The sequence below is a fragment of the Sciurus carolinensis genome, chromosome 11, assembly GCF_902686445.1.
Source record: "Sciurus carolinensis chromosome 11, mSciCar1.2, whole genome shotgun sequence".
Lineage (NCBI taxonomy): Eukaryota > Metazoa > Chordata > Mammalia > Rodentia > Sciuridae > Sciurus > Sciurus carolinensis.
The window spans coordinates 9886359-9901174 of NC_062223.1; the positions used below are offsets into that span (position 1 = coordinate 9886359).

Here is a 14816-nt window from a genome sequence, read left to right on the forward strand (position 1 = left end):
ATCCCAATGGCTGGGAAGAGAGGTGGCGGGAGCGGTAAGTAAACTCTCAGCATTTCCGCCTGAACCTCACAGGGCTCACCTCAGGACCCACCTGGTGGTTCCCTTCTCGGTACATCACCTCTTCGGGGCCACTTTGGGTGCGACTGTGGAGATAAACAGGGATGGAAAAGGAAGGGAGGGGTGACTATTCCCGCTCGCAGCCTGGCCCCAGGCGGGGGATCTCTGCACACACGGCCCTTTCCCGTCTGGTCCCGCCTTGAGACGTGGGCGAGCGAGACCCCGCCCCTTCCTGGGAGCCCAACCGCCCAGACTCCGCCCCCAAGGCATGCTCTCTGTTGGGGGCCTGGTCTGGAAGGGTGGGGAAGGGGCTGGCTCTGGACCCGGTCACCTTGTGTTCCCGAGTTCAGGCTTGCCCGCCTTCTTGGGGGGTTCCATTCATTTTGGGCCAAAAGGGAACTGCCGCCCCAGCCCCCAAACTGTTGTAGATTTGCGGAAGGAGGGCGCGGGAGAGGCTGTGTGGAGTGCAGGGACCACCTGGCTGAAGGCGGCCCTGGGGTGGAGGGCAGATGAAGACATGGACGGTTTTGCGCCTGGGAGCGTCTCGCGCCTGGATGAAGTTTTGGGACCGCATAGAGTGATGATCTGGGGGCACAGAATAAAATTCGGGGGCGAGTAGAGTGAGGATGTGGCGGACCAGGATCAGGTGGGGGACCAGGTGCCCAGGGTCCTCTGGGAGGCACAGAACCAGCCTGGGTGCTTCGCGGGACTAAAGTTTGGGAGCACAGGATGGAATTCTGGGGACCCGGATTAGGTAGAGTCTAGGTGCGCAGAATAACATTTTTGGTGGGGGCCTGGCATCAAAGCCAATGGCCCCAGGGCCGAGCGCTGGGGGACCCTGGCCGGGCGCCGGGAGGCGGCCCCGGGTGGCGCCGCGGGGGATCGGGTGGGGGCCTGTGGCCGGCCGGGGGCGGAGAAGCGGGGGGTCGGGGTCCCTCCCCCTGGCGCGGGCTCAGGAATCCGCCGAAGGGCGGGCGGAGGCGCCGGGGTGGGCCGCGCCGCGGCGGGCGGGCGGGGGGCGCTTCCTGGGGCCGCGCGTCCAGGGAGCTGCGCCGTCCGCCCGTCCGTCTGCCCGCAGGCATTGCCGGAGTCAGCCGAGTCGCGGGTCGCCGCGGGCCCAAGTAAGTGGCAGTCCGTGGAAGAAGGGAGCAGGCCGGAGTGTCCGCGGAGTCGGCGCAGTGCAGAGCCCAGAGGCCTGTGCTCCTCGGCCCACGCCACCAGGCACCCGGCGGGGGCGGGGCGGCCCCGGGCGGTGGGCCTGGGACCCTGGCCTGTGAGAGGAGGCGGCTCCCTTCCCCAGGAGACTCCCAAGGCCCCAAGCACGGCCCTGAGCTGGAGAAGGCTGGGACCCGGGTTCCGAGTCCTAAGACAGAATATGGGGGGGGTGCCATGGCCGAAGCCCCTGACCCCTGCCCACCACCTCCCAGCCCCAGGATGCTCCCCTTCGCCTCCTGCCTCCCCGGTTCACTACTGCTCTGTTCGCTGCTGCTGTTGCTCTTGGGGGCAGCCTCTCCCCAGGATTCCGAGGAGCCGGACAGCTACACGGTGGGGACCGTGGGGCCATTGTCCTGGGACGGGATGGGCAGGGATAGAGAGACTAAGATCCTGGGGTGGCTGCTGCTGGGGAAGATTCTCCCCTCCCCTGGTTGGTGGAACAGCTGGGGACCATTGTTAGGAGCAGGCCAGAGGGTAGTAGAGATCGGGCCTAGGTCTTGGCCTGGCCAGTTGGAGGAAACCTAGGGTGCTCAGTGGCTACCTCTGGTTCCTTCCCAGGAATGCACAGATGGCTACGAGTGGGACCCAGACAGTCAGCACTGCCGGGGTGAGTGTGCCTGGGGGACAGACCATCCCCAGCATGGGAAGGGAATTTCTGCTCTCCAAGGACACCCCCACCTCCAGAAGCTGCAGCGCGGGAGCCCTGTTCTGTTGAACCCAGGCAGACTCTGGTTCCCTGGGAGGCAGCTCACCTAGGGTTGGCCCTTCCCTCTCCAAGGAACTCAGGAAATGCTTCCTCTACCCCCCAGTAAGGCAAATGAGCAGTAGGGCCCTGCCAGAGGGGCCAGGGTGTATACATCCTTTCCAAACAACTCTCCTGTCCCAACTCTTTGTACCATCAAAATCTGGGAGAGCGGTGTCCATATGGGTGGGTCAGAAGGCCCGCAAATCACTCGGGCCAAGCTAGGGCCAGAACTTTGAGGAAGGATGAGAGTCACTTGGAGGTGTGAGCAGGTAAGCAACAGTAGGAACAGCTGACCTACCTCCAGCCCTGGCAGACCTGGGGGAGGGGTCCTGAGCTGGCAGCTTGGCTGGTCAAGTAGAGGAAGACCTTACCCAGTCACAGTGCCAAGGTGGCCAGGCTGGACTCCGTGCCTCCCACTCCCTCCAGAGCCGGCTCAGGAGACTGGCTGTGTCTAACAGGTCCCTCTCTGCAGATGTCAATGAGTGCCTGACCATCCCTGAGGCCTGCAAGGGAGAAATGAAATGCATCAACCACTATGGAGGCTACTTGTGCCTGCCCCGCTCAGCTGCTGTCATCAATGACCTGCATGGCGAGGGACCCCCACCGCCTGTGCCCCCTGCTCAACACCCCAACTCCTGCCCACCAGGCTATGAGCCCGATGAACAGGAGAGCTGCGTGGGTGAGTAGGGGCCGCTCTGCATCCAGGCTGTCATTATTCTTGCCAAGCGACTTCAAAACTCAGGCCTCATGTTCCTCCCTTGCTCAGAGGCTCCTCAGGAGCCATCCACATTCTCATCCACATCCTTACCTGTGCGCATGTCCCACTGCCCTGCCAGCCCCTGAATCCTGCCTTGCTTCCTACAGACACGTGCAAACACCCTGCCTCCCAGTCTCTGCCCCTGCCCCCTTTCTGCTCTGGACGCCCCCCTGGGAGCTATAGGCTTGGAGGAGGGAAGAGTTGCTGGGAGGAGGGGAGGGTGTGGCCAAGGTCTTGTTTCCTGTGCTTCCCTGATGGATGTCACAGGTTGGGGGTGCCCCCAGGTGGACTCTTACTTGTGCTGCCTGGATAGTCTAATTCATATATTCCTGTTTTTGGGGGTGCCCATCATCCACGTGCCCATATGTGTGGTATCTGGCCTGTGTCACCCTTCCATGTTAATGTTGAGGTGTCACTCATGTTTGATGGCATGTGGGATCTCCTGCAGATGTGGATGAGTGTGCCCAGGCTCTGCACGACTGTCGGCCCAGCCAGGATTGCCATAACCTGCCTGGCACCTACCAGTGCACCTGCCCTGACGGCTACCGCAAGATCGGGCCTGAGTGTGTGGGTGAGTCCGGGAAGCAAGCAGCCTTTCCCTGCGCCCCTGCCTAACTCTCGTCCTAGCACCTGACCCCTATTCCAGTCCACCCCCAGGCTGTACCCCAGTCCCCTGCCACCTGTGTCCTCCTATCATCAGACATAGAAGATTGTGTGTGGGTATGTCCTGGCTGCCACATCCCTCTAGACACAAACAGGACTAATGGGTGCTGAGACTGAGTTCCAGCCTGCTCTGCCCTCCTTCCCAGACATAGACGAGTGCCGCTACCGCTATTGTCAGCACCGCTGCGTGAACCTACCTGGCTCCTTTCGCTGCCAGTGCGAGCCCGGCTTCCAGCTGGGGCCCAACAACCGCTCCTGTGTGGGTGAGGCTGGGCCAGGCCAGGCTCCAGGGCAGGGAGGTGTGAGGTGGGGGAGCTTCCTTCCTGACAGCCTAGGTGGAACGGGGGCCCTGGACCACTCCTCAGCTTTCAACCCTCCCGTTTTTTCCTGGCACCCCTAGATGTGAATGAGTGTGACATGGGGGCCCCGTGCGAGCAGCGCTGCTTCAATTCCTATGGGACTTTCCTGTGTCGCTGCCACCAGGGCTATGAACTGCACCGGGATGGCTTCTCTTGCAGCGGTGAGAGTCCCACCCCTGCCACAGGCTCTTGCATTGGTCCCCCAGACCCTGCATCATACGGCCACACTGTCCTTTCTTCAATGTCCCATCCTCTGTAGTCACATACCTCCCCTGGACTCTGGGATAGGCTGGTGTGGGAAAGGCGACTAGGTCCCTACTGAAGTTCAGTGGGGAGACAGAGCAGGATGTGGGCACTACTCTTCCTGGGAGTCAGGCCACTTGAATTTGCATCCGAACTAGGGCAAATCACTCTTCTCTCCACGCCTGTTCTGTAAAATGGGTTGTGTGGAGGATGAAGTGGGACAATAATAGGCTTCATCAAACCTTAAAAAGTGAACCATTTACTGAGAAGTAGGCTGTGCTGGGTGCTTCCCTCACATACTTGGCCTCATTTCATCCTGTCAACAATCCTAGGAGTTGGGTATGATTTTATCCTTTCTCCAAAATGAGGACATTAATATCTCTCTCCAGGTTTGTGGGAGGATTGCAGAAAATAAGCATAAGGCCTGGGTAAATGGTGACTTTCATTCTCCCACTAAGAGGTTAAGTAACTTGCCGAAGTTCACACAAGGATGAGGTGGTGCCAGGGTTCTCTCTTGGACTTCTCACTCCAGGTCACCTGGCATGTGCTCTGTTTATGTTATGCTTCACTGTGGAATAGAGCCTTGTTGGTGCCTGGCAGCACAAGGGGAACAAGAGCAGAAAAACGGTGCCCTGCCTAGGTAGTTCACAGTGTGCAGAGGTGACTGGGTGCTTGGCCTGATTGTGGATTGCAGGAATTGGGCAAATTATTGAAAACTAGAGCAGGCTCAGGACTTTTTTTTTTTTTTTAATATTTGTAGTTGTAGATTGGACATAATACCTTTATTTTTATGTGGTGCCAAGGATCGAACTCAGTGCCTTAAACATGCTAGGCAAACACTCTGCCACTGAGCTTCAACCCCAACCCCCCTCAGGACTTGTTGAACCACTCATTTTATTGACAGGAAAACTGAGGTTCCCCCCAAATCAGTAGGATTCACACCCAAGCCTCTAGATTCCCAGGGCTTACCCCACTTATTGTGTCTTTTTGTAGTCCTGGAGTAAAGAGAGGTCTGTGAGCCAGGAGGCAGGAAGATCTTTTTTTTTCCTTTTCTTCCTTTTTTGGTGGTGCAGGGGATTGAACCCAGAATCTCACACATGCTGAATTCTTACCACAGAGCTACACCCAGATTTTTCTTTGAACCCTCTACCCTCCTCTTGAGATCTGCAGAGCTTCTTGCCCCCTCCTCTCTGCCCACACTTAGCCTAAGTTGGGGATGGACTCTCTCAGTATACCTTTGTGGGACTCAATTATGAGGATGGTACAGGGTCCTCATCCCCACCCTCCCTCAGATATTGATGAGTGCAGCTACTCCAGTTACCTCTGCCAGTACCGCTGTGTCAATGAACCAGGCCGCTTCTCCTGCCACTGCCCGCAGGGCTACCAGCTGCTGGCCACACGCCTCTGTCAAGGTACAGGTTCCCCCGAGGGGGGTGGGCATTGTAATGTCAGGCTGGTGACCTAAAGCCCCTGATTCTAGCCCCTCTCTCCTGGCACAGACATTGATGAGTGTGAGTCTGGAGCACATCAGTGCTCTGAGGCCCAAACCTGTGTCAACTTCCATGGGGGCTACCGTTGTGTGGACACCAACCGCTGTTTGGAGCCCTACGTCCAGGTTTCTGACAAGTAAGTAAATCCAATGTGCTGCCTTCACAAAAACTACAATTCCCAGAGGGCTGTGGGGCAAACTGGCATCTAACCCGGACTGGTGAGTGCCCCTGAGGGCTGATGGAAGTTGTAGTTTTGTATCAGGAGTAGGTAGAGCCTCTTAGGAGTCCCTCCTTTTGGGGTTGGGCAATATTTGGGGGATGGACCAGGAGCTCATTCATATTCCCCACCTGGGGGGTCTCTAGCCGCTGCCTCTGTCCTGCCTCCAATCCCTTGTGTCGGGAGCAGCCTTCATCCATTGTGCACCGTTACATGAGCATCACCTCAGAGCGGAGTGTGCCAGCAGATGTGTTCCAGATTCAGGCAACCTCTGTCTATCCTGGCGCCTACAATGCCTTTCAGATTCGTGCTGGAAACTCACAGGGGGACTTCTACATTAGGGTAAGGCTCTCCTCTGCTCCCACCCCTCAACTGACGTTCATACTCCAAAATGTAATTCCAGGTTGCCCTAAGCAGAGACTGGACTGTACTTATGCCCAGGCTCTCCTCTCAAAGCCCCCACCCCCAAGAGGTAGGACTTTTGGGAAGCCAGGGGGCATTCTACATTCCCAGGGTACAAATTACAGATGTTAAAGGCAATTCTAACAAGCACTTGGTCACTGGGGCTTGAGTCCTTGGGACTGGTTTCCCTATCTGGCCACAACTTCTGCACCCATAAAAATGGGACGGTGGGAGAGGTTTGTGCAGAGGCCCGGGGGGTTAGAGAATCCATCTCTGCTGATGAGCTGTAGGGGCAGGAGTCCATGTTCGGCTCACAGTGAACAGAGAGGGCCTCAGTCCCACGGTCCTCGTGCCGCATCCAGCATGATGAGGTGTTGGCGTCAGAGCTTTTCTTTTTCAAACAGAGTGCTTCGAAGCAGAGTCTGCCAACCACTTTCAAGTCACAACTGGTCTCGAATCATCAGTGCGAATCCTTGTTAAATAATTTTATCTGGAAGGGTGGGGAAAGTGCCAGTGGGAGAATATGAGGGCAGGATGTGGGTACAGGAGAGGTACACCCATGGTGTCAGAGAGCCAGATGAGAACTGGGGTCACAGCCTGATGGCCAGGGCTGTCTCCCCACCTCTCAGCCACAGGGCAGAGAGGTGATGCTGGGGTAGGGTCCTGGCATGTAGGCTGACACAGTCTACATCTCCTGCCACCCACTGTGCCCTGCAGCAAATCAACAACGTCAGCGCCATGCTGGTCCTCGCCCGGCCAGTGACGGGCCCCCGGGAGTACGTGCTGGACCTGGAGATGGTCACCATGAACTCCCTCATGAGCTACCGGGCCAGCTCTGTACTGAGACTCACCATCTTCGTGGGGGCCTACACCTTCTGAGGGGAGGGACCTGCAGCAAGGGAGAGGGAGGAGCCACCCTCCCTGCAGCTCCCTGTAGCCAAGGAGCCTGGGGCTCAGGAATGACTGTTCTGCTAAAAGGGGGATGTTGTGAAGGGCAGAAAGAGAAAGGCAATAAAGGGAGAAAGAAGGAGTCCTGGTGGCTGAGGTGGGTGGGTAACCTCAGCCTGGAGGAGGGGCTGGGTTTGTGGGAGGCAGGCCAAGCCTACCTAAAGCGGGGGCTCTGTGTTCAGGCTGAGGGGCCCCACTGATGGGAGCTGTGTCACAGGCTTCAGAGTCACCTTGAGTGAGAAGGTAATAAGGCATGCAGACCCCAGGCTCCAGCCCAGAGTTTTAGATCTGGCTAAGAAACCCTGCTCCAGACATTACCAGACGCCCACCCAGGGTTCCAGTCTTAGCTCTGCCTCAAACTACATACGGAGCAAGCCCTAGGTAGCTTCCTGGGCCTGTTTTCCATCTATAAAATCAGGCAACCAGACTGTGGGTGGTTTTTCAGCTTTTCTTTTCCAACTTACAGAACTTCTTACCTAAGGAATTTTTACATGGTCAAGGACCATATGATTACATAAAGTAGCTTCAAAATTGTAGAGCCCTGCTGATGCCATCTCCCTGACCAGGGAACCCCAGGTCCTGAGAAGTTTGCTTTAAGATACACTAGACAGGCTGGTGTAGTTCAGTGGTGAAATGCTTGCTTAGCACATGGGAGGCCCCTGGGTTGCACCCTCAGCACTGCCTAAAACAAAACCATAGGACCATATGGTTTCATCTCCTACTTACTACACATTTCACAAGTGCTCTGGAGCCTGGTGTCGCCTCCATAATACATAAGTCTGCAAACACGTAAAGATTTTTATTGAAGCCCAAGAGGTCCTGGTTAAAAGCCTGGCTAGCTTGCGGGGAGGGAGAGATGGGGACTGGGGACTGGGTTCTGGCGCTGGGTGCAGTTCAAGTCAAGGGGCTGTAGGTGCAGTAGAGCTGAGATAAGGTCCTGCTCAGAACAGGTCCCAGATTCCTACAGGAAGAGAATGGCAGGGTTGGCCAGGATCTAGTACGGCCCAGGCCCCGGACTCCCTCCAGACTGTCTCTCACCCTTACCTCTGCAGACGCCCACACTTGATGGTGCTCAGCAGCATCTCCTGCTCCTTGGGGGTGGCACAGGCATCATAGGCAGCCAGGAGGCTGGGGGTGGGGTACATGACGGCTGACTATGTGAGCCAGCACAAGGACAGCTGAGGCAGGAAGGGGGTCAGCCTGGGGTGGAGAGGTCAGGACACAGCACACTTCCTGTGCCTGGCATTTTGGTCCTGTTCCATCCTGCCCTACCCTCTTTCTAGGAACACTGGGACAGAATCAGCAAAGGCTCCAAAAGCTCCCCCAGTCTTTGTGGCCCAGCCTCCTCCTCCAGGAAGCACTCTCTGCTGCACCCAATGTTCCCTCCTCCATGCCTGAGAAATCATCCAGTTCTGGCATGATCGACCCTGGGTTCAGCTGAATCTGTCCAACTGTGGCTCTGTGCAGACCACATGGAGCCAGGCCCACTCCCCCAAAGCGCTGGTGAAGCTGCATTCCATGCAAGGAGGACAGGGCTGAGGACCCCCACAGGGCCATCCAGAGGTGTACCTGGCAGGGGTGCTGTATCGATCCACCAGGGCCGCTGCCTTCTCCCCACTCACTCCGCGAACCTGCATCAGCTGCCGGGCAAACACCTCACGCACAGACTGGGCCTTAGGTTGGGGAAGACATGTGTCAGGTGGTCAGGGGCCAGGCCGCCTAAAGGGAAACTGGGCAGAGGCCATACCTTGTTCTTGATGGCTCCTGTGTTGAAGTCACTGAAGGTGAGGAGTGAGCAGAGTGGGTTTGGGGAGGGCCTGGCCCCTGATTCAGGGTCCCCTGGGGTTCCCCAGGGACGGCTGCGTAGGGTGTGGCCCTGAAGAAGAGGGGACTGAGGCCAGGCTGGAGCTCTAAAGGGTCAACCCCCAGCCGTCTTTGCCCAATCCTAGGCCTCAGTGGGCCAGCCCTTCCTCCTTGGAGAAGCCATGACCCAGGTAAAGGACCAGTAGAGACAGGTGCCTCTGTTTACCTGGTAGAGTCTTTCCAGGCCCCGTGTCAAAAGGGCAAGGTAGGCAGCTGACTCCTTGATGTCTACTGTGCGCTTCACAAAGAATCCATCAATGACCTGGTGAGAACACCCACAGGTGGTGGCAGCTTTTGGCCTGAACCACCATACACTCTAGCCCCTGACAGCCTGGCCTGCCTCCTGGCTCACCTGGGTGTTGGTGACAGCCTGCAGCAGCGTGCTCTCAGGAAGGCTGAGGTTGTGGACTGAGCTGTGCTCCTCCACCAGGTACACCCGGTGCCCCAGACCGCAGCGCTTCAGCCGGAACTGGGGAGGAAGACAGATAAGCAGGAGGGTCAGGCCCATAAGCCTGTGTCCTTGGGCCATCCATCACATGACAATTGTGAGGTGACCCTGTCCACCAGGTAGCCTCCTCATGCTTGCTGTCTCAGAGGGGCCTACACACCCAAGCTTCTGCTGTGACCTGTGGGAGAGCCCTTCACCATCTGAAAGCTGCCTGCCCTTCAAGCCTCCCTTGGCCTGAGTGTGGCCTCTGATTTAGGGTCAGTTTAGCAGCAGGGACCAAGGCACAGCCTCTGTATTTCTACCTGCAGACATTGGGCCCCATTTAACCAGGACTGAAGGGACAGGTTTACGAGGAGTCTTTAACGTGCTCGTTGGCCCAGCCGAGAACCCTGCATTCCTGGTGGCCTGAGGGGTTCTGAACCTGGGACTGCCTACAGCAGCTTTAATGGGGCGTGGCTGCAGGCGGCTCTGCCTTGAGGACACCCAGGAGGTCTCCCCAGCTGCCTCTGGGCTGAGGCAGTAGCCCTGGGGCAGGCAGGAAACGAGGTGAGGAGGGCCAGCAAAGGAACCTTCTGCTCCCGGAAGCGGCCATCGATGATGCTGCTGCACAGGTCGTCTAGGCGCTTGCGCTCCACGATGCGGTCCAGGACTAACTCTCCAGGTCTGGCTGCCAGGAAGCCCAAGAATCTCGTTGGCTTGTGGCCACCTCTCCCCGCAAGTCTCCCTCGATGCCTGCTCATCCATGGCCACTTACCTGGGTCTCTGGGCCTGGTCTCCTGTGCCACCCACACGAAGTCCCCAACATGCAGCTTGCGAACCGTGTGGGCCACATGCATCCGCTGTAGCTCTCGCAGCAGCTCTTGCCTATACCCTGCCCTGAGATTACAGGGAGGGAGACCAAGGTCAGGAAACGCCTGTACACTCCACCCTCTGGCATCCTCTGCTCATCCTCAGGGTTTCCCCCGGCTTACCCCCTGGTCTCGCCGACGTCCACACACAACAGCACCCTGTACTCTCCAGGCCCCAGCTCCAGCAGTGGCTGCTGGTCTCCTCCTTCACTGGCACCCCTGAGCAGGGGGGTTGCTGTGTGTGAGGCCAGAACTCCCAGTGCCAGGGCATTCCCCCTACAACCCACAGGAGGCGTGGCGGCAGTGTAGGTCATGGAGATAAGGGATTGGTTTCGTTTGCTTATTATTTCCACAATCCCACAGTGCTGGGGACTCGAACCCGGGCCTCCAGCATGAGAGGCAGGCACTCTACCAGGTGGGCTATATGGCCTGCACTAGGGATTGGTGTTGGTTCGATTTCTGCCCACCCCACTCCTCCCCTTCCTCCTCACAGCTCAGCTGAGGCTGCTCCTGGCACTGCTGACTCCTCCCCAGACGGCTTCTCAGGTCCAGTGCCCACATTCAGCAAGTTCAGGCTTTCTGACTCAGCCAACTTCTGGGCCAGCTCCAAGCCCTCTGGGGTCAGTGAGTACCTGGGAGGTGGAGAAAAATATAGCTTTCCCTTCTTCACTCACACCTGGCAGGCTGTCCTGCCGCCCTCAGCTAGGCAGGCCTCTTGCCCCTTGGCAGCCCTGTGCAAAAACAAGTCCACTGGCTCCCTGTCTTGCCCCTCAGATCAGTTTCCCAGGACCTGCCTAGGGTCAGTTCTCCTGTGTAGTCTCACAGGCAAACAAACTCCATCCTCTGCGTTTGCTCCTTCTGTTCCCTCCCCCTGCCTACTCTTCTCTCCCAGGTTTTGTGTTTTGTTTGCATGGAGAATTGAACCCAGGGGCACTACCACTGAGCCTCCTTCCCAGCTCTTTTTTAATTTTTGAGTCTGTCTCTTGGTAAGTTCTAGAGACTTGCTTCAACCTCCCATGTAGCGGGGATCTTAGACCTCTACCACCAAGTCTCACTTTCCATCACCCAGATTTTAAGACATGTCATGCCTGTAATCTTAAGCAACTCTGGAGGCTGCAGTAGGAGGATCAGAAGTTCAAGGTCAGCCCCAGCAATTTAGAGAGGTCCTGAGCAATTGAGTAAGACCCCATCTCAAAAACAAAAACGATAAAATAAAAATGCTGGGGGATGTAGATCAGTGGTAAAGACTCTCTGGGTTCAATTTTTCACTGCCAAAACCAAACAGGAAAACAAATTTTAAGACATGCTAGATGTTCTCTCCTTGGCAAAGGCTTTCAGCTCCTTTAATACTGTCAGCATACGTCCTCCATCCCCAGTTGTCCCCAATTGCTCACATGCTCCAGATACTCCAACAGCATGGGCTCCTCTTTTTTTATTTATTTGTTTTTTTTTTTTTTTTTTTTTTTGTACTGGGGATTGAATATTGAATCCAGGGGCACTTTACCACTGAGCTATATCCCTAGCCCTTTTTAAAATTTTTTATTTTGAGTCAGGGTCAATTGTTGGGGCTGGCCTCAAACTTGTAATCCTATTTTCTCAGCCTCCCAAGCTGCTGGGATTTTACAGGTGTGCACCATTGTACCCCACTTAGTGTGGGCTCCTTGTGGGAAAGGTCAGTCTTCCCTTACCTCAACAGCATCAGGAATGGGAACTGTTGCAGCTACAGGGACTCGCCAAGAATATCACATGTATCCTGTCCCTACCTCCTGTATCCCTTGCAGCTGGCCTCACCTGGCTGGCTGGTGTGTCCTGAGGACCAGGTTCCTGTGCAGGAGGGAACGGAGGGCTGGCCAGGTTCGAGCACTCCCAGGGACTACCTGTTGGTAGGAAAGAAGACCCCCAGAGAGCCTCTAGTGCTACAAATCCAAACTGGCTCCAGGTGCTGGCCAGGCCCCAGACCACTGCTCACTGCCATGAAGGGCAGTCTGATGGCTCACCTTGAGGGCCTTCTGGGCACACCTCTGCAGCAGCTCCTCCTTGGTTAGGAAGCTGTGACCTGCAGGATTCTGAAACAAACAACAGGGTAGGCTCAGTGCTGAGGTGCCTCCTCACTCTGCCAGAGTGATAGTGATGATCTCTGCCGACCTTGCCCATCAAGGCACTTCCAGGAGTCTCCCCCCACCCACTGCCTCAACTATTACTGGTGGGGCCAGGCACTAACCAGGTGTTCCTGGTACAGCTCCAGTAGGACTGCCCGGGCTCCTGAGTGCCGAGCTGGCCAGTAGCCACCAGAGCCTCCTGCTTGGGGCTGGGCAAGAACCTGAAAGGAACACAGGGGCTCTGAATACAAATGCTGGCAAGTCACTGTTGGCTCAGTTCCTGGCAAGGCTATTTTAGCTGACTGCATAGTCCTGGGCAAGTTCCTTAGTTGCCTCCAGTTTTCTTATCTGTGTAATGAACCAGATGATAGAATGACCACCTGCAAATCTGGATGCAACACTGGGGAGTTGCAGAGCAGTGGGTAGCTGCCTGGTCCAGCCTAAGTTCTGTCACTGCAGGACAGGAACACCAAGTAACAGCAGCCCCATTACTTCCTGGGCTGGCCCCCTCTTAAATAGCTTAGTTAAGGAACTCCCTCTACAGCTGTTATCAATATTCTCATTACAAATAAAACACAGCCAAACCAAACAGAAAAAAAAAAAAAAATTATCCTCAGGGAGGATAAGTCCTTTGCCCCAGGCCAGGCATCACCCATGAGAGTGGCATCCAGGCCTGTTAAGACCCTCAAGTCAAGAAATCTTAGTCGAAGTACTCCCATTTCGTTTCCCATTCCCCTTGCCGCTTCCTCACTGGCATAGAGGAGTCCTGGACCTGGGCAGATGGCCCTTTCTGGGCTGGACGCATCTCTCCAGGTGGTGAGCCAGGAGCAGGTTTATCTGTGGAAGCAAAAGAAAGTGAGTCCCGCATCATACGGGACCCCGCAGTCTGCTCGTGTATGAGAGCGCCAACTACTAGCCCCAAGTCGAATAGCAAATAAGACAGGAGTGGGGAACTTTGAAACTGAAGTATTCAAGACCGGAGAGTGCACCTGGGAGAGGAAGAGGGTTTTCCCTTCCCCGCCGGAGGCGCTCACTACCTGACGCCAGGTGCTGCTGCAGCCGCTCGTCTAGCATACGGCAGAGCCCATCTCCGAAGTGCTGGAGTATCTTAGCTTCCCTCCCGCTTTGCAGGGGCAGCGGGTACCGCCGGAGGGAGCGCAGCGCCTGGCAGGGGAAGGGGTAGGGAACTAGGTCAGGATTAGCCAGATCGTCTGGCTTGGCCAGCACCTGTTCCCAGTTCACTAGGACCCACCTTCTGAAACACGAAACGCGTGCGGCGCCCCCTGCTGGCCGCCTCATCCCGCCACTCGGTCAGCCAGCGTACGAAGAGCGGGTTGGGGCAAACCGGCAGCGGGCGTTTCCGGCCCAGGCGGACCGGCGCCGCCATGAGTCCCAGGGCGGATCCTCTGGAGCCTCGAGCTCGCGAGGCTGGGACACCGATCGTTCTGGGGTCAGGACTGAACACCTGGCTGGGGACGGTGGTGAGGGCGGGACCTCTCTGATCACGTGGCCCCAACGGGATACTAACTGGAAGAAAGCCTGCAGCAGCCCTCCCCGCCCCTGCACTACCCGAAGTGGCTAATAGGAGCGCGGTCTCCACCACGTTTCGCCTACGCTGCCTGACCTCCCCCGGTCCGCGACCAGGCTTTTGGACCCGCCGCATTCAGGCCCTGGAGCCTTGACACGCCCCTTCCTGCCACCCCAGATTCGAGAGCGGGGGGCATCTTTGTGCAGGCGATAGGAAGACGGACAGCGCCCCCTGCGAGTGGGAGGGCCGGCTGAGCCGGCGCTTAACGGAGCAACCTGAACTTGGCTGCTCGGGTCTGAGTTTCAGCCTCAGCCTTGCACAGGAGGTTGGAGAGGCTGGACTTGAGAAGAGTTGTAGGGGGTGTGGACGACAAGTGAGTGTAATTATATTTGTGGAAGGGACATCTAGGAAGGTGTGCAGGGGACGAAGACACAAAGGTAAGGCAGGAGGAGTGAAGGATCTGAGGAAATAGTGATCCAGGGTTGGGACCCAGCACATCATGCGTGCGCGGTGGGCGAGTGTGATTGGGGCTGCGAAGTCAGGGATGTGCACAGAAGGCCCAAGCTAGGTGGACTGAGGGAGAGGACAAGTAGGAAAAAGATTGTAAGAAAGAGATGCCTCCTGTCCTGGCAGGTGGGGAGGCCTCAGATGGGGACGTGGTCGGATCTCGCGTAGCAGGCTGTAGACAAAGGTAGAAGAGGGCACTCGTCACTTTTGTGGGGGATCCTCGAGTAGCTTGAGGATGAAAACCCCTCAAAGAGGTCCCGGGTTGACGGACACGTACAAATGAGCCGGACACGGGTTGAAGCAACCCCTACCCCTCCGCGCCCCGGCCTCTAGCTATCCTGCCGGAAGTCGGGAGGTGTAAGCCTGCAAGGAGAGGGGCCGGCGCCAGAGCTTCAGGCCCGCCCTTCTAACTCCGCCTAGCCAGCGG

At 57.0% G+C, this 14816-nt stretch overlaps 2 protein-coding genes across 12 annotated transcripts; one reads left to right on the plus strand and one right to left on the minus strand.

Annotated features, from left to right (window-relative positions):
• Positions 1–348: 348 nt before the first annotated feature.
• On the plus strand, positions 349–7873 carry Efemp2 (EGF containing fibulin extracellular matrix protein 2). Of its 5 annotated transcripts, none has more exons than XM_047518311.1 (12): positions 350–703; positions 1136–1178; positions 1485–1602; positions 1831–1879; positions 2490–2696; positions 3223–3345; positions 3584–3700; positions 3838–3957; positions 5332–5451; positions 5539–5665; positions 5893–6088; positions 6866–7873. In XM_047518311.1, the coding sequence occupies exons 3-12, from the start codon at positions 1492–1494 to the stop codon at positions 7025–7027; spliced, it is 1332 nt and encodes a 443-aa protein (XP_047374267.1). In that variant the 5' UTR covers positions 350–703; positions 1136–1178; positions 1485–1491; the 3' UTR covers positions 7028–7873. The 5 variants fall into 5 exon arrangements, with proteins under 5 accessions (XP_047374265.1, XP_047374267.1, XP_047374266.1 ...); XM_047518310.1 differs by lacking the exon at positions 350–703 and adding an exon at positions 737–822; XM_047518309.1 differs by lacking the exon at positions 1136–1178 and having other exon boundaries at positions 349–703.
• Mus81 (MUS81 structure-specific endonuclease subunit) lies at positions 4814–14077 on the minus strand. 7 transcript variants are annotated; one of them, XM_047518304.1, is made up of 16 exons: positions 13607–14077; positions 13392–13518; positions 13106–13191; positions 12477–12575; positions 12253–12321; positions 12047–12132; positions 10747–10887; positions 10379–10474; positions 10162–10283; positions 9977–10074; positions 9312–9428; positions 9126–9221; positions 8844–8987; positions 8666–8769; positions 8141–8224; positions 4814–6638 (listed from the first exon to the last, which is right to left on the minus strand). In XM_047518304.1, exons 1-16 carry the CDS (start codon positions 14015–14017, stop codon positions 6635–6637), a joined length of 1884 nt encoding a protein of 627 aa, XP_047374260.1. In that variant the 5' UTR covers positions 14018–14077; the 3' UTR covers positions 4814–6634. The 7 variants fall into 7 exon arrangements, with proteins under 7 accessions (XP_047374260.1, XP_047374259.1, XP_047374257.1 ...); XM_047518303.1 differs by lacking the exon at positions 4814–6638 and adding an exon at positions 7507–8057 and having other exon boundaries at positions 13127–13191; positions 13607–14068; XM_047518301.1 differs by lacking the exon at positions 4814–6638 and adding an exon at positions 7508–8057 and having other exon boundaries at positions 13607–14065.
• Positions 14078–14816: the final 739 nt, after the last annotated feature.